This window comes from Schistocerca cancellata, chromosome 8 (genome assembly GCF_023864275.1).
Source record: "Schistocerca cancellata isolate TAMUIC-IGC-003103 chromosome 8, iqSchCanc2.1, whole genome shotgun sequence".
Classification (NCBI taxonomy): Eukaryota; Metazoa; Arthropoda; class Insecta; order Orthoptera; family Acrididae; genus Schistocerca; species Schistocerca cancellata.
The window spans coordinates 294,067,608-294,087,225 of record NC_064633.1 but is presented as its reverse complement, the minus strand read 5'-3'; the positions used below and the strand labels follow the sequence as shown (position 1 = coordinate 294,087,225).

At 44.5% G+C, this 19,618-nt stretch overlaps 1 protein-coding gene across 1 annotated transcript in view; it reads right to left on the bottom strand.

The window, feature by feature from the left end:
- The window catches only part of LOC126095532 (beta-1,4-glucuronyltransferase 1), a gene marked incomplete at its 5' end in the record, with an annotated part of 86,343 nt that overhangs the window by 51,677 nt on the left and 15,048 nt on the right, over window positions 1-19,618 (bottom strand). The window contains 2 exons of the mRNA XM_049910314.1: window positions 4,258-4,587; window positions 11,575-11,837. Coding sequence (XP_049766271.1) covers window positions 4,258-4,587; window positions 11,575-11,837 — 593 coding nt within the window. The remainder of the gene's footprint in view (window positions 1-4,257; window positions 4,588-11,574; window positions 11,838-19,618) is intronic.

Sequence of the window (19,618 nt, the reverse complement as noted above, 5' to 3'; positions counted from 1 at the left end):
TAGGTAAAGAGCGAACTGTCTGAGTACGTTCAGTTCTGCTCAGCTGTTTGAAAATCAAATAATGTAAGAGGTTTATCAGCACAGTAATTCACTGATTTTTCCAAGGGGACGTTTCAACCTTTGTCAATTACAACTCGCACTCCACAAAATTATGGTCGGAGAGGCCGAGGGGTTGTGATAGGAGACTGCAAATCATTTCATGGTAATTTCTCTACTGTTTGGACGTCAAGACTGCGTAAGCGCCATTGTACTGTTTGAAATTATATGCGGGCAGTGTTATCAGAGATGCTGTGTCACCTGGAGCCTTGCTTGGACCACCTCTGCGTTGCAAGATATGCGAGAAATGATGCGCACTGTTAATCGTTGTATGAGGAGATGCAGTAGTCGGCATTGGTGTGTCATGAGCAGCGGTACGGCACAGGCTGAGTGGTACGTTTGCAGTTACATTCTGAAGATGTGGAACACATTGATTTACTGATTAATTATCTGAGATGAGGAAAGAGAGTGATGCATTTTGAGAAGAATATTTTATTGTGATTATTTTGATGAGCAACATAAAACGATTTAATTCAAGGCAATTGATTTCAGAGTTTGTACTTTATTGTGGCAGCTTGTAGTTACTCATTCTTGGTACAGAGACTTGATTATAGGGATTCTTGGTTCAGAGACTTGAGTATAGGGAAAGATAAATAGCCATGCATAATTTTCAATTTGAATTTGGGGATAGGAAAAACTGTTCAATATTTAATGTCATTTTAACCAGTTGCTTTTTGGAAAGACCTCATTTTATGTTAAATACTGTTTACATCCGTGCCCTTTAGAACTGTAATTTTTTGTTTATTAATGTTTGTAAAGAAAATAAAAAGATAAATTTTCAATACAGAACCTTTCTCATCAGAAAAGTAATTAGTTTGGATGTTATAATTCATCCCAACTCATTATCCACATCGAAAGTCCATGGCAAAATATGAGTTACTTTTTTACTTATCCAGGTTTGTTATGAACCAAGTGTGCTTTGCCTTTTTTAAAAAAAGAGAGCGCATTGCACCAGGCGCACCTCAGTGAGTTAGTTGTAGCTCATCAAATGCGATGCGCTTTCAAGACAAGAGCGGCGTCAAGGCGTTTTCATTGTACAATAGGTAGCCAAAATTAAATAATTAAAACAGGAAACATTTAGTTTTTCCAGGGCGATTCATCAGTTTAACAGTTTATTGATTCACTGTATTGAATTCAGACATTATTCTAGTTATTACGAATATTTAAACAGACAGCGAACCAGATAGCAATTTCAAGTTACTTTCTCGCTGTCAGATTTTGGAAAACACTCTCGCAATCGAATTCTTACGTTCAAAGTTTACTAACTCTTATGAAGTGACCGGATTAGTAAAAGGTGTAGGATGGTAATGTAGTCTTCTGCCACTACTGGTCAATCTGTAAATCGAAGAATCAATGACGAAAATAAAAGGTAAGTTCAAGAACGTGATTAAAATTCAAGTTGAAAAGTTAGCAACGGTACGATTCGCTGATGACATTGCCATCCAAAAATTAAGGGTGAAAGGCTTTCAGTGATATAATTCGCTGATGACATTTATCCTCAGCAAAGGTGAAGAAGAATTACAAGATATGCTGAATTGAATGAACAGTTTGATGAGTTACGGATCATATATTGAGAGTAGATCGAAGAAAGACGAAAGTGGTAAGATATAGCAGAAATGAGAATAGCGAGACACTTAACATCAAAATTGGTGGTCACGAAGTAGACTAATTTAAGAAATTCTGCTAGCTTCGGTAAAAAGCAGGCTATCAAAGGCAAAGTAAGCTTTCCTGTGTCTACCAGTGTCACACATGTGCCTTAAATTGAGGAAGAAATTTATGACAATGTACATATGGAGGACAGCATCGTATGTCAGTGAATGATGGACTGTGAGATAACGGAAGGTAACAGAATCAAAGCATTGATATTGAAAATTAAGCGGACTTATAAAGTAAGGAATGAGGAGGTTCTCCATCGAATGACGAAAACAAGGCAAGTATGGGAAACATTGACAAGAAAAAGGGACAGGGTGATGGCACATATGTAAAGACATCCGCGGTACTAGTTTGAGCTGGTAAAAGCTATAGAGGAGGACAGAGATCGGAAAACACCCAATCAAATAAATGAGGACGTAGGTTGTTTGGTGAAGATGTTGGCACACAAGAGGAATTCATGGCGGGCCGCATGAAACCAGTCAGAAGACTGATTCATCAAAAAAAATTACAACCAATTTAAATATATTACTCTTCTGAGACCTGGTTGTGTGTAAGTGTGTAATTGAATATGCCTTTTAACTCTAATGTATATCATGTATTAGAGGCTGGCTGAGTTGATCATATCAGTTGGGAAAACAACAAAGAAGAAAATGAATGGCGCCAATGCAAACCTTCAGTTTAGATGCGTAAGTTACAGCTTATCCACGTTTCATTGTTCTGCTATGTTGGAGATATAGTCGGGTGAAACAGCCTGTGTGATTGCGCGAGACAAAAAATTAATCACCCCACAGGAGACATCACATCAGTACTACGTAACACTGGTTCTGTGCTTGATAACGCCTCACTTGAGTGAGAAAGAGAATGCGCAAGTTGCTTTTGGTACGCCATATTCAGCTGAGGACACTGATTGACGATTAGTCCCCGTAAAGTAACCAAATTGAGGGGATGTTGATTGCTACTTTTCACCCGGTCTTCGGGTAGTCCCAGTCACTTTTTGTAGAATTAAAATCGCGTGATTTAGCTCGCAAGTCGAGATGAAATATGGTGCCTGAGTGCTCTGAACAGAATTGTTGTCATCTTGGAAGACACGAGTGCCCACAGCATACACATCGTGAGGATGTGAAAGGAAGTGCAACAGTTAGTCACGGAGAATGCTGAAATAAACATCATGGTTCATGTACGCGGGAATCTGAATAAGTATGGTATGAAATCGGCCTCAACTACACTCGCCACACTCGGTGGGTTAAACGTCTTACTTCGCCATCGGTGCACTCGACGTCTTTTATTATTTAAAAAGAGAAAAATTTGCGTTGAGTCAGACCACAGTAATCATCTCCCCACCACTGTTGTCCTGTCTCTGTGTCGACTGTCCCGTTGGGAACATGTCGTTGTGGGAAATAGCCTTTCCGAGGTACCTGAGTTCAAAATTTGGGATGAGCGATGATGGTAAATAACTGATGATCCCTCGATTATATCATCAACTTACAGACATCGATGATCAATAATAATCGAACATAAAACATCAATGTTTTTAGCATGAAAGGTAAATGTTCAATTTATAGAATGATGTAAAAAAACAGCATAGAAAAAACGCTAATACCACATTTGTTAATCTATAAATACACCAATAATTAACATTATGTATCTGACAACTTTCTATCTACTTACAGTAAAAGTAACAGTTTTGAGAGAAGTTTCCCCTTCTTGAAATCGAAGGAAGGGATCAGTCGTGAGTTTCAAAGTCTTACCAGCAGTCTAGGTTGCGCAACGACTGTGTGTAGTGAGTTCAAAAGAATGGGTAACCATGATCCAGCAGCTCCTCGTAAGCCACACATTTCTGTAGTGAATGCTAAGCGATATTTGAAGTGGTGTAAAGAGTGACGCCGCTGGACAGTGGATGACTGGAATTGAGTGATCTGGACTGATCTGTCACACAACATCGTGTGGCAATCCTATGGAACGGATTGGGTTTTGGTGAATGCCTGGGGAGCGTTACAAGCCATCATGTAGAGAGCCAACAGTGAAGTACGGATAGTCTGTAGTCTTCTTATTGTGCTTAAGGAATCTTTAATTGCGGTAAGATATGAACACAATTTACAGCAAGGTGGACTATGTACCGTAGAGGAACAGTTCATGAAGGCAATACACCCTGTCATAAAGCAGCATCTGCGATGGTTTCTGGACAATAACATTCCTCAAATGTACCTGTCCGCACAGAGCCGCAACCTGAACCCAATGGAACGCTTTTGGGATTGGTTACAACGTAAACTTCACTCCAGGCCCCAGAAATCAACATCACCACTTTCTCTGGTTTCGCCTCCAAACGTTCAGGCGTCTCATCGAAAATGCCCCCAGCAGAGGTCAATCCGACATAAAGGCGTAGGTTGGACACAACCCATAGCAGGGTCCACTTACAGGTGTTCGGTTACTTCGATCAGACAGTATACTGTGACATCTACTGGCTGCTTCTGCGCTGACTTTTGCCTGGCCTTGCCGGAGTAACGTCACCTGGAGAAGTTGGTGGCGAACTGGTTGAAGACGAAGACCTTCTGGTGGAAGGGCCGGGCGAGGCCCTTCCGCGCGAGCCGCACCAGCTCCGACTTGTTGGGCGGGAAGCGCACGCGCTCGTCCAGCTCGTACGTGGGCACCACGAAGGCGCACAGCCGGCCGCCCTGGCAGTCGGGCGGCCGCGGCCGGCGCAGGAAGGCGGCCACGCCCTCCGCCAGCCCCGAGCTGGGCACGATGTCCACGTCCGTGAGGAAGACGTGCGACGCCTGGCAGTTGGCGCGCGCCACGTTGCGCATGTGGTTCTGCGGGTAGGGCGCGCGCGTCCGCCACCTGCGCAAACCAGCAGCGTACCAGCTGTTTTATACTACAGAACAAAATTAAGGGATCACTTTTTCAAAGCCCCGTAATTGTCTCCCACAGAGACGCAGTAAGTTTGAAATCTAGTTCAAAGGTGTCATCAGACCTCTCTATGTAACGGTGCGAAAGCGCATAGCCCCGCGACCTCACCCTCGAGCTCGACAACGCTTCAAACAACAATGCGTTGACACATGCGAAAAAAGAAGCTCGTGTCAACTGTAAGTTGGGTTAAAAAATGATGTCACATTGGCAACAAATTTCACGACAATTCTGCCAAGCACCATAGAACGGTCGCTTCACAGCCCCGCTTAACCTCATTTCATCCCTGATGGAGGTCAGAACTGCGATTCCCAGTTTTAAGATCACGCGATTTCCTTTTCGGTGGCCAAGGAAAATATTCTAGACACAATATCTCCCAGAACTGACACGAAGAGGCCTCAGAGAGTGGCATAAAGGTCCTTAATGAAACCATCCCTTTCCCTAAGGCATTGATTCCCACACGCTTCGCGGTTCATTACAACAGTCTTTATTAAAAATGAAACTTCTCCAGCTGTACTTAAGATTTCATATTTATTTGGTTACTAGTTTCGACGTTGCGTCAACGCCATCTTCAGGCCCGTACACACAATAGATATCATCAAAGTGTACGGGCCTGAAGATGGCGTTGACGCAACGTCGAAACTAGTAGCCAAATAAAAATGAAATCTTAAGTACAGCTGGAGGAGTTTCATTTTTAATCATAATTACACCAGCTGGTGTCCCACCATCATCCAATTTAAATATGGATGTACGAAGGTTACAACAATTGGTAGTGCGATGAGCAACAGGAAGACGTTCTTGATAACGTTGTCACTGCTGATACCCTCGCACGTTAAAACCTTTCCCTAAGGACATCGTGCTGCTGCACCCCCATTAAACGTTATCACGCCCCTTTGGAGATCAGCGGGGCGGCAGTTATTGCCCTCGTGCACATGCTGGAATCACTAGTGACCGTTCAAAACCATCTGACGGAATTTCAACGTGATCCGAAGCAACAACGGGTACTGTATGTTTTCTCACCCCTCCTGTTCCGCGCCCTACTGTGGCCTGATCACAGTGCAGTAAAACATTGACACGTGCGTGAATAAAACGACAAAGTGTCTCTCTAAGCCCCCCAACCCCCTCTAGTTGGTCAAGACCCTCAGTGTCACCCACACACCATTCTTGAGCACGGTGCAGATGTACGTGTCAGCAGCTGTTCTAGCGCCTGAAGGCAGATAAACCCCACCTAAGGGATGTCGAAGGCGTTACCTAACCCTCCGGCGCTATGGCTGCATTAATGTAGACATTTTTGACAGGTACGTTTGTAACTTACCCAACGAAGATGCGCGAGTGACACCGAGGATGTTGCCGAACTGGAGGGGGGGGGGGGAGGGGGAAGTCTTAGAGGGATCCTTTGCCGTTTTATTCAAGGACATCTTAATGTTGCACTATATGGTGATCACGCCACAGGAGGGCGCAAAACGGGGGGGGGGGGGGGGTGAGGGGGCTGAAAAAGCAAACAGTATCCTTTGCCTCTTCGTATCATGTTCAAATTTCGTCCAATGGTTTTGAACGGTTCCTATCGGTTACTTCCTGTACAGCAGAGCAAAAATTGAGGCCGCATTGCACTCCAAAAGCGTGCGATCACTTTCAATGGCATTGCTGGCCTACCATGTCCGCAGAAAAGTGCTGAATGGTCCGAGGGGGTGTCAACTGCATCTAAGGTTGTCAGGAACGTCTTTCTGCCGTTCACCGAACAGTGAACTGTCGTCTTAGATTGCAAAATTTGTGGGAATCATCGCCCCACGGAAACGGGTGGTTTCGTTGACAAACTTTATGCTACGTCTGCAGCCTTTTCCTGTCGATTCTGAGCGGCGGTGCGTCTGAAATGTTATTATCGGCAACTGGGCGTTGCTGTTCTGACCTCCGTTGCAGAGAAAAGTTGTACGCACATTAAAAATTTCACACTTATGCGTCACAATGGGAGGCAATCAAAGGGTTTCGAAAAAGTGATACTTTAATCCTGTTGCGCAGTGTACATTCCATTCTTCAGCAATAAGGTTTAAAATTACGTAAGTGTCAAATAACACAATTAAAAGTCGAGACATTAATCTACGTTTCAGCAATTTATCATTACATAGCAAAAAAAAACACACACCGGTACAACCACAAACGGAGGAGAAAGCGGAAGGAGACTTCATGGGTTCAGAGCGTATATGATGTTACTTCAGTGATAAGAATATCGAGTCAAATTCATAAAGACCTTGACAGTATGCGTCCAAAATGACATTGCACCCCCATTGACCTGGATGCTAGCACTGATTCGGCTGGGAAAGTGATTGTCAAACAATTACACCCTTTTCTGAGACAGAATGGCCCATAACTGATTCAACTGGTTCTTTGTATCCTGGACACTGGAATTGGGACGGAATTTATGTCCGAGCTAGTCTCACATACACTGATGAGCCACAACATTACGACCACTGACTTACTATCGATATGAAACCGTCTAGGCAACAGCAGTGCTACCTGGCGTGGAATGACGGGTGGTCAGTTATACGCATGGTGCATGTAGTATCAGCGAACATGTTGTCCTTGTGTAGAAGGGGGAAGGCGCGCGATCAGTCTGAATTTGACCGAGAGCATATCATGACAGCCCAGAGACTCAGTGAGAGAATTTCGGAAATCGACGGGCAGAGCACAAGTGTGCCCGGACACACAGTGCACTAAACGCTCCCAACGACGAGCCTCCATAGCCGACGACCCACGCATGTGCAAATGTTAACACCACGATATCGGCAACTATGACTGAAATGACTATGGCACTGGATGTTGGCGCAGTGGCAGAGCACCGCTTGGTCTCATGAATCCCAGTACCTTCTTCATCATGCCGACGGGAGGGCGCGAATCCGTCACCTTCCAGGGGAACAGCTCCTTGACACCTGTACTACGGGACTGGGGGCGGCTTCTTCATGCTCTGCGGAACATTCATGTGGGCATCAGTGAGTCCAATGGAGCTCGTGCACGGCACCATGACTGCTAAGGGGTATCTTATACTGGTTGCAGACCACGTACGCCCCTTCATGACGATCATGTTTTCCGACAACAGTGGCATTTTTCAACAAGATAGCGCCATGTCACAAAGCCAAGAATATGATGGAGTGGTTCGAGGAACGCAGTGGCGAGTTCCAGTTGATTTGCTGACCACCCCAATTCGTCACATCTGAAACCCATCGAAACCATCTGGGACGTGACTGAATGTGGACTCAGAGCTCATTGCGCCGCTCACCGGAATTTACGGGAATTAGGTGACCTGTGCTTGCAGATTGTAGTGCCAATTGCCTTCAGTGATCTACCAAGGTCTAATTGCTTCCATGCCACGACGCGTCGCCGCTGTTAGCCGCGCCAAAGGTGGACATACCGGCTATTAGGTAGGTGAAAATAATGTTCTGGCTGATCAGTGTACACACGTTCTGTCAGGGACAGATCTGGAGCTCTTTCTGCTCTGTCGGGCAGAAGGAGGTCCGACACGTACTTAGGAGGTATCCCATGACTTCTGTCAACTCACTTTAAGGATCATAAGGTCGCCGCTGGTTCTTTACAGAGTAGTAACACGACTACGATTTATTCTGTTTTTACTGTAATTACCATCATTTCTTGGAAATTTCGTTCACAACGGCCTTAAATATGGAATCACCAAAATGTACGATAGCAAAACACAGAGGTTTGCGACAATCCTCAGATGCAAAGGTACCATAACGTTCTTGTTGTCCCTCAATGAACAGTTCACCATGGCGTCGTTGTGCCTCTGTTCCACTGCATTCAGTGAACCCACACACGAGAAGCATAGTGGCCAAACTATAAATACTGCTGTGTATCACTGCTAAAGTACAACTAACACTGCCAGAAAAGCAAGCAGTCTTCAGCATCCGTCTCTAGCACCACATTTCAAAAGCATCTATTCTCCTTTTGTATAAACTGTTTATCATCAGTGTTTCACTCCATACTTGGCTAAACTCCGTACAAATATTTTCAGAGAAGACTTCCTAACACTTACATCTCTATTCGATGTTAACAAGTTTCTCTTACTCAGAAACGCTTTTCTTACCATTGCTAGTTCACTCTGCCTCTACTTCGGCTGTCATTAGTTATTTTGCTGCCCAAATAGCAAAACTCATCTTCTACTTTAAGTGTCTCGTTCCTTGATCTAATTTTCTCAGCATCAGCTGATTCAATTTGACTACATGCTTTTGATGATGTTCGTCTTACATCCTCCTTTCAAGACACTGTCCATTCCTTTCCACAGCTCTTCCAAGTTCTTTGTTCTCTCTGACAGAATTACAATGTCTTTAGACATTGATGCAAAGTTTTTATTCCTTCTCCCTGGACTTTAATTCCTAATCCATATTTCTTTTTTTATTTTTTGTTTCTTTTACTGCTTGCTCAATCTACACGTTGAAGAACATCGAGGATAAGCTAAAATACCGTCTCACTCCCCTCTTAACCACTGTTTCCCTTCCATGCCCCTCGAATCTTGCAACTGCCATCTGGTTTCTGTACAAGCTGTAACTAGCCTTTCGCTCCCTGTCTTTTACCCCTACTACCTTCAGAATTTCAAAGGGATTATTCAAGTCAGCATTGTCAAAAATGTTCTCTAAGTCTACAAATGCTAGAAACGTAGATTTGCCTTTTCTTAATGTATCTTCTAAGAGAAGTCGTGGGATCAATATTGCCTCACGTGTTTCTAAATTTTTTTTCCGGAATCCAAGCTGACCTTCCCTAAGGTACGCTCCTACCAGTTCTTCCATTCTTCTGCAAAGAATTCATATTAGTATTTTGCAACCATGACTTATGAAACAGATAACTCGGTAATATTCATACCTGTCAGAACGTGCTTTCTTTGGAATTGGAATTATTATATTCTTCACGAAGTCTGAGGGTATTTCGCCTGTCTAATACATCATGCACACCAGAAGGAAGAGTTTTGTCATGGTTGATTCTAAGACTATAAGTAGTTCTGACAAAATGTTATCTACTCCCGGGGCCTTTTTTTGACTTAGGTCTTTCAGTTCTCTGTCAAATTCTTCTCACAACATCACGACTCCCATCTCATCTTCATCTACGTCCTCACCGTTTCTACAATTTTACCTGCAAATTCATCTCATTTATACTGATGGTCTATATACTCCACGTTCCAGCTTTATCTTTTTTGCTTACGACTGGTTTTCCATCTGAGCTCTTCATATTCATACAGCTGCTTCTAATTTCTCCGCTTTAATTTTCCTATAGGCGGAATTTACCTTTCGCCTAATGAAATATGGTTCTACATCCTTATATTTGTTTTTTTGAAAACTCGAAAATCAAATACACTACTGGCCATTACGAGGAATTTAACCGACAGGATGAAGATGCTGTGATATGCAAATGATTAGCTTTTCAGAGCACTCACACAAGGTTGGCGCCGGTGGCGACACCTACAAAGTGCTGACATGAGGAAAGTTTCCAGCCAATTTCTCATACAAAAACAACAGTTGACCCGCGTTGCCTATCGCGATTGCGGTTTATCGTATTGCGACATTGCTGCTGGCGATGGTCGAGATCCAATGACTGTTAGCAGAATATGGAATCGGTGGGTTCAGGAGGGTAATACGGAACGCCGCGTTGGATCCCAACGGCCTCTTATCACTATCAGTCGAGATGACAGGTATCTTATCCGCATGGTAGTAACGGATCGTGCAGCCACGTCTCGATCCCTGAGTCAACAGATGGGGACGTTTGCAAGAAAACAACCATCTGCACGAACAGTTCGACGACGTTTGCAGCAGCATGGATTATCAGCTCGGAAACCATGGCTGCGGTTACCCTTGACGCTGCATCACAGACAGGAGCGCCTGCGATGGTGTACTCAACGACAAACCTGGGTACACGAATGGCAAAACGTCATTTTTTGAGACGAATCCAGGTATTGTTCACAGCATCATGATGGTCACATCCGTGTTTGGCGACTTCGCGGTGAACGCACATTGGAAGCGTATATTCGTCATCGCCATACTGGCGTATCACCCGGCGTGATGGTTACACGTCTCGGTCTCCTCTTGTTCGCATTGACGGCACTCTGAACAGTGGACGTTACATTTCAGATGTGTTACGACCCGTGGCTTTAACCTTCATTCGATCCCTGCGAAACCCTACATTTCAGCAGGTTAATGTACGATCGCATGTTGCAGGTCCTGTACGGGCCTTTCTGGATGCAGAAAATGTTCGACTCCTACTCTGGCCAGCACGTTCTCCAGATCTCTCACCAATTGAAAACGTCCGGTCAATGGTGGCCGAGCAACTGGCTCGTCACAATACGCCAGTCACTACTCTTGATGAACTGTGGTATCGTGTTGAAGCTGCATGGGCAGCTGTACCTGTACACGCCATCGAAGCTCTGTTTGACTCAATGCCCAGGCGTATCAAGGCCGTTATCAGGGCCAGAGGTGGTTGTTCTGGGTACTGATTTCTCAGGATCTATGCACCCAAATTGCGTGAAAATGTAATCACATGTCAGTTCTAGTATAATATATTTGTTCAATGAATACCCGTTTATCATCTGCATTTCTTCTTGGTGTAGCAATTTTAATGGCCAGTAGTGTAAATCCTTATATTTGTTTTTTTTTTCGGAACTCAAAAATCAAATAGTATGAAAAAATTGTGTTTAGCATATTGGACTTACCCACTGAATTCCTCGTGGCAAGACATGTTATGAAACAAATTTTCAGTGCCCTGTGATTTTTTTGCGATTCGGATTGAAATTTCCAGTACCTCCCCCTCAAAAAGAAATTAGTTGCTTGACGGAAACACAATCGAACTCTTTGTTTTCACCCCTCATGCGGTAATGACCTCCAGATTGGAAGCCACTGCGGTACAGATTGCACGTAATAAGCTGGACCTCACCTGATGGTGTCGGCGGTGCGCATGCGCACGAGGTCGCCGAGCATGGCGCCCGGCGTGTGGCAGTCGTTGCCGAGCAGCGCGGCGCGGCGCGGCTCGTCGGCGGACGGCGGCCGCTCCCGGGGGAAGACCAGGTGGAAGGAGACGCGCTCGCGCACCGCCGCGTAGCAGCGACGCAGGAAGCGCACGTAGCGCAGCACCAGCGGCAGCTCCTCGCCCGCCGCGAACAGCGACACCGACATCGGGCCCGTCCACTGGTGCGCCACCTCGACACGCGCACGCACCATACACTGTCTACAACTGCCCTCTGCTTCCCTACACAAGAAGTAGTCGTATAAAGCTGTCTTCACTGATCACTCAACAGAAAACATGCATTGCACTTACGAGCCAAAACATTACGATCTCTCGCTCCAAAGGGCGTTGGCCCATCTTTGGAATGGAACACTGTACCGGTTCTGTGCGGCAATACCACAGCAGTTCTGTGTGGGAATGAATCTGAAAAGTCGTTGGTTTCCGGAGGTGCATATCACTAGCTGTCCACACGCAGGTCACACATTTTCCATAAATTACGGGCCGCTGGTTTATGGGCACGACTTTGAATCCTATAGCGTACGAGATGGACTGAACCGGGTTCACATCGGACAAATGTGTTGCCAACAGAGTAAACTGAGTTCGCTACCATACACCTAAAATCGCTGTAGTATTGAAACCTCCCCTTAGAAAAATTTATGAATGATTTTGCTGATAAACCCCTTACGTTATTTGATTTTCAAACAGCTGACCAAAACTGAACGTACTCAGAGGTTTCTCTCTTTACTTATTCTGATCATCAAAAGCTGACAAACAATATTTTTAGCGCAACGCAATCTGACTTTCAAGAATCCCTACAAAAGAATGGCCCTGACTAACAATAACCTATACCTTTCATGAATCATTTACCTCACAAAAATCTTCGTTACTCGAACTACTGCAATACAGCGAGCGCTAATACTGCCAGCTAAATAAAAGATTCAAACTACTGAAGTCACTAACTACTGATAGGCATAGTTAGCAAATGAAAGCTTTTGATAGAGAACAAACAATGTATTTACCTTAACAGTGTTCAAAAGTCATATATATATATATATATATATATATATATATATATATATATATATATATATATATATATATATATCAGTTCATGACATCCAGTCTTACAAATTTACTCTCTCTGATGGTCACACGTCCAGATCATCCGCTCTCAGAACTCTGCCATCTCTCTCGCCACATCCACCACTGCTGGAAGCTCACCTCCAACTGCGCAACGCTACGCGCTGTTCACATCCAACTGCCCAACACTACAGTAGCGAATATTTCGCTACTGTAGTGTTGGGCAGCCAGCCACATACTGCACACAGCACAGTTAGTGATTTTCATACAGAGCGCTTCGTGGTGCTACCAACATAAAAACCTAAACAGCCTACTTAACAGTATGTTTTTGGCGATGAGCCACAGATAATCATGCTGATGGACGAGTAGTCGCTATCGGGGAAGACACCAAGCACGAAGGGACACAGGCGTTCTGCAATAATGTTCACATAGTTCAAAGCTGTCATGTTGTCTTCGATCACTACCAAAGACCCCACGGAAACCAAGATGAATGTCACTCATATCATAATACTTACTGCCCACACCAGGCTGTTTCAATGGCGTTGTGCATGTTTTGAGCAGCCATTAGCTTGGATTTTGGCGAATCCAGAAGCAACCGTCAACCTGGTGAAACATGAAACGTGAGTAGTCCGACCAGACGGCCTCTTTTTTCCCACGGTCCAGTCTCCATTATCCTACGCTCACTGCAGTTCCAATCGACGATGTTGTTGGATCGAGAAGGGAACTTGTAAATGTTGTCTACTGTGGAGCTCCATGTACAAGAATTTGCGCTGAACAACATGCTGCAAAACGCTTTCGCCTGCCCCGTCACTGTATTTTATCGTCAGATATGCCACATGTCGCGACCTATCACGTTTTACAGAATGGGCAAGCTTCCGACCTCCTGGTTCTGAGATGGGGCGTGTACATCCGACATCTTATCGCCTAGTCCTGGTTTCACCGTCCCTCAACAATTTTCCGTCCATGCACAAGACAGAACCACGCAAACAACCAACCAGCTTCGCTGGTTTCGAGACGCTCGTTCCAAGCCCTCTTGGAGTTGAGGTGGCAACTAACACTCTCTGGGCCGGATGTTGTGTTTCAAAGTGGTTATTATTTATGAGTTAGTAGTCCTTCGCAACTGAAAGCCTACACTGCATTCGAAAGTGAATTCCTGCACGCATCCTAGTTCTGCTTAGGTAATTTATTGCTTTTCACAACGATCTGCACTTAGCCAGAATCTGTCTAAGTCGATGACCCGTTCGTCACTCATCCGACTGTAAACTTTCCTTGTTGCATCACGTGTTTGCAGTGCCACCAGGGGGCATTCATCCTCGTGGTTGGCAGATATCATAATGTTTTAGTAGTTCTCTCTGTGGTAGCAGTCTTCATACGAATGTCAAACAAACGAACACCGAATTGAACGCTAAACTCTATACATTGGCGTTCTCTCCTATGAGTCGTCAGATGCATTTTCTCTGATGTTTCGACAGGTATTTGCAATTTCGTTTTTGCGATGTGCAGCTTGAGCGAGACCGAACAAATACTGCTCATCTCGTCAGTGGTGCATCACTGGCCACACGACGCCAGCCTCAGCACTATCTTATCACCCATATGATTCTGGAAATCCTACAATGCTCAGGCATGTGTGCTTGTTATATTTCACTGAAATTGGCATTTCGTTATCACTCCAGGAATGCTACCATGCTCATCCAGGTGTGCTTATCAGATTTTGCTGACGTCAGCATCACCGCATCCAGCCACATGCCGCGGCCATGCTGGAGGAAGGAGGGCCGCTCCCACGCCTCACGCCTCCCCATTATCAGCACGCAATAGCATGCAGTTTGCATCCGCTTGGTCAGCATGAAGCACCCCGATCCCCAAGCGCCCCCACTCGGCAGGCAATGGCGTACAGTTTGTATGTGTGTTGCCACATGCTGTCCCGCATGAAGCGCAGCAATGGTGTAGCTGCTGCGTTCGTGCTTTTCATGGGAGGGACAGTCAGCTATAGCTCACACGTACATGCAATGCACATACTAATGTTGACTTGCCCGTGTGTTCACATGGATGTACTGAATGCACATACTAAAGTTGACGTGTCCATGTGTTCATCTGGATGTACTGAATGCACATACTAAAGTTGACGTGCCCGTGTGTTCATCTGGATGTACTGAACGCACATACTAAAGTTGACATGCCCGTGTGTTCATCTGGATGTACTGAATGCACATACTAAAGTTGACGTGCCCGTGTTTTCATCTGGATTTACTGAATGCACATACTAAAGTTGACGTGCCCGTGTGTTCATCTGGATGTACTGAATGCACATACTAAAGTTGACGTGCCCGTGTGTTCATCTGGATGTACTGAATGCACATACTAAAGTTGACATGCCCGTGTGTTCATCTGGATGTACTGAATGCACATACTAAAGTTGACGTGCCCGTGTTTTCATCTGGATTTACTGAATGCACATACTAAAGTTGACGTGCCCTTGTGTTCATCTGGATGTACTGAATGCACATACTAAAGTTGACGTGCCCGTGTGTTCATCTGGATGTACTGACTGCACATACTAAAGTTGACGTGCCCGTGTGTTCATCTGGATGTACTGAATGCACATACTAAAGTTGATGTGCCCGTGTGTTCATCTGGATGTACTGACTGCACATACTAAAGTTGACGTGCCCTTGTGTTCATCTGGATGTGCTGCTACATGCATCATGTGCCTGCATGTACAGCTGCATGTACTGCAGAGTAGGTAATCCAACACATCTGCTGGGTATCCAGAACCCCATCCAATTGCACATCCCCGCACCCATGCTCAGTAGAGAATCTGTGACGTCACGATATTATAAATAATACGAATGAAAAAATTAATTATTGGGAACACAACATATTTTTCGAAAGGTCTGTCAATGTCACATGCATAATGCCGTCTATACATCACGTGTTCAACTGACGAGATGGCTGTGTTGAATAAAGAAGAATTTGAGGAGTCTATTTGTTGAAGAAGTATATCAGAGTATTGTACTGACAGTTTGCTGCATCAAGAGCAGAGGGCCATATAACTGTAGTAGGGGGGAATATTGTCCAAAAAATAACAGGTATGTATCAGAATGGCAGAAAGATACATTACGTGACTGGGTTCAGCAACACACGGTCCTGCTTATATTGGAACTGCTTATGCTTCTTGCGTGGTCGGAGACGGGATGGGCATTTTAAGAAGAGTAAACAATTCCAATATGTGCAGCACAGACTGCGTGTAAATCCAACCATTTAATGTGTCTTCTTGGCATTCTTCTACATAGCCATTGTTTGTTGAACTGCCATATGGTCTTCTGTTATCAAGTTTCTTCACTCTTGATGCAGAAAGCTGTGATACCATTTCCCTGGTAGATGTTTACAACAAATAGACTTGCCAATTCTTCTTTGGTCAGTGCAAGCGTTCATCAACTGAATATACGACTACAGACGGTGTTATGCGTGTGATAGCGTCGAATCGTTCGAAAAATAAGTAATTTGTTCATACATATTGGTTATAATATCGTAACGTCACAGATTCTCTATGGAGCGTGGGCGAGAGGGTGTTCTGGCGCGTCGTGTTCCGGATACTCAGCAGTCGCGTTGGTTTATGTATCCTGTAGTGCATGTAGACGATAGGCAGACGCATCGTATTACGAGCACAAGTACGTGCTAGTGTTCCAGGCGAGCTCACGGGCGCGTTGGATTTCGAGAACGAAACAGTACATGCGTTGAACGCACGAGTGAACTGCAGCTGATTCTCGCTCCCACGAAAAGGGAGAACGAAGCGTACCGCGCATCAACCATTTGGTCACCGTATGACAACGTGCATGAAAATGCCATGCTATTACCTGCCGAGCGCGCTGGGGTGGGGCGGCATGGATGTTGGCGTTGGGGACGGTAGGCAGGGGACGGGAGTCGTGGGGGTGGGCCCTGCCCTCCCTCTCCATGGTCTTGGCTCGTGGCCAAATGCGACGATGCTGACGTCAGTGAAATGTAATAAGCTCAACTGCATGAACATGGTAGCATTCCCAGAATGGTAAAGAAGTGATGATGCTACGTCAGTAAAATCTTTCAATAAACTAGCCTGAGCACCTTAGGATACTCGGAATGAGCTCAGTGATAAGATAGTGCTGATGCTGACGTCAGCAATAGTGATTCATCGCACATTGCTTAGTCTGGCTCGTGTGCCCAGTGACCCACTACATACAATATCAAAGGCGGAAGAGGCGGTACAGTGCAGACACCATATTTTAAGTCGAAGTGTGTTTTTTGGAGGTTTTGTATTTTAATACTAAATTAATAAATAAAAATATATTTTAGGAAAAACTCAACCAAGAGAATGAAACTGTGGAGTTTAGTTTTTTTTATTGCTTCCGTTATTGTTACAGTATACTATACGGAAGACCCCAACAAATCCTAACTTCTTGACTTGAACCACAGGAGGAGGACTAATGTTTTCTTTGATCTCCATTTTTTATAACATTTTCTTAAAACATCTACATGTAATTTAACTGATTACTGAGTCATTTAAAGTGAAAAAGCTTCATTTAATTCCTCTGTGTAATTTCATCTAATGGACCGTCACCTGTCTAGTTACAAGTAGAAATTTATGAGGGAACCATATTACTTTTGGGGCTTTTCAGTGCCGTGGTTCGTGTAACTGTTGGTAGATTTTTTGTAGTGAAGCTATTGGAAACTGAGCATATAAGTTCTCCATATAGGCAAGCGAAGCTGACTCTGGAGTCACGCTCTCTTTCTTGGCGATGCGCGAAACATATAACGCGAAGTACGGTTTAGAGGATTTCATCAGAAACGTATATTACCGGAGCCGGATTATTTGTCTACGCTGATACACCATAAAGTCAGACTAAATTTGGGTCTACAGCCTCGTTTTGACGCGCAGGGCAAGGACATTATGAATTACCTCGAAGAGAACGATTTATTGACAAATGCTCACCACGGATTCAGAAATTATTAGTCTTGTGAAGACAAGTAGTTCTTTACTCACATGAAGTAGCGACTGTTATCGACAGGGTATCTCAAATTGATTCCTATTTCCAGAAGGCTTTCATAAGCGACTTCTAAACAAGTTGCAGTCTACGGACTATCGTCTGCAGTTTTGCGGCTGGAATCGTCGTTTCCCGTCAGAAATTTCATAGTGTGTAGTAACTGACGGGAAGTCTTTGAGTCAAACAGAAGTGATATCTGACGATATTGTGGGCACTCTGCTGTTCCTGGTCTACATAAACGGCTTGAGAGGCAATCTGAGCAGTCCTCTTAGATTACTTGCAAGTGTTGCTCTCGTTTACTGTCTCGTAAAGTCGTCACATGATCAAAACCAAATGCAAAATGACTTAGAAAAGACAACTGCATGGCACAAAAATTGGCAATTGACTCTCAACAACGCAAAGTGTTAAGTCATCCATATGAAACCATAAAGAATCCGTTAAATATCGGTTACACGATATATGAGGTAGGGAATTTCACTAAATACTTAGGAATGACAGTTACGAATTACTTAAATTGAAATGATCACATAGATAGCATTGTGGGGAAATCTAACCGTAGATTGCAATTTACCGACAGTATGTTTGGAAGATGCAACATGTCCACTAAAGAGACTTCCTACGCTATGCTTGTCGTCCTCTTCTGGAGTACTGCTGAGCGGTGAGATTTCCACATTAGGTAGGACTGACGGAGGATATCAAGAAAGGTTAAAAAAAGGGCTGCTCGTTTCGTATTACCGCGACGCAGGTGAGAGAGTGCCACGGATACGTTACGCAAATTGGGGTGGCAGTCATTAAAACAAAGGCGTTTTTCTTTGCGGCAGGACCTTTGGACGAAATTTTAATCATCAACTTTCTCCTCCGAAAGTAAAAATATTTTATTGGTGCTCACCTACAAAGGGAGAAATGACGAGTATAATAAAACAGGAGAAATGAGAGTTCGTATGGCAAGCTTTAGGTGTTCGTTTTTCCAGCGCACTGTTCGAGAGTGGAATGGTAGCGAAATAGCCTTATGATGGTTCGATCAACCCTCTGTCAGGCACTTAATTGTGAATTGCAGAGTAGTCATGTATATGTAGATGTTAATACTTCACAGCCAAAGTCAGCAATTAGAAGTCCTGCAGCTGTCTAACTACTTTTAGGAAAAATTCCGAAATTCGACCATTGGAATGAAACATGTTCACTGCAGATAGCTCGTGCACCGCCACCAACTGGCCCCTAACAATTCCCGTCGGTAATTTCTAAACAACAAATCAGCAATATAGTTCAAAGTCAATAGAGAAGGGTCACAACAAAATATTATTTCTGCCGACCGGTGTGGCCGTGCGGTTCTAGGCGCTTCAGTCTGGAACCGCGTGACCGCTACGGTCGCAGGTTCGAATCCTGCCTTGGGCATAGATGTGTGTGATGTCCTTAGGTTAGTTAGGTTTAAGTAGTTCTAAGTTCTAGGGGACTTATGACCATAGATGTTAAGTCCCATACTGCTCAGAGCCATTTGAACCATTTTATCATCTCTGATTTCCAAAGAAACAAATGAACTTTAAGCTCTAGACAAGTCCGTCACTTTTACCCAACACCACCTCCGGCTGGCTAAGGGCTCCATACTCTGCTCTGAGGACTCTTCCTACAGAACTAAGTCCACGCTCACTAAGCCGCTAGACTCGCCGTGAAAATCAATAAGTTGCCTAAGCAGAACGAGCACGCGCGCAGAACACACTTTCGCATGCTGCGTAGGTTTTCAATGGCGGAGAAGTAACCTCGTCGGAAGGATCACTAACTTCAGACTTCATAAATAATATCCACTTTAAAACACAGCCTCCGGATCAGAGAGCGCACTACTTGCCACATCAACTCCACGAGAGCTGATGGCCGACTCCACACCA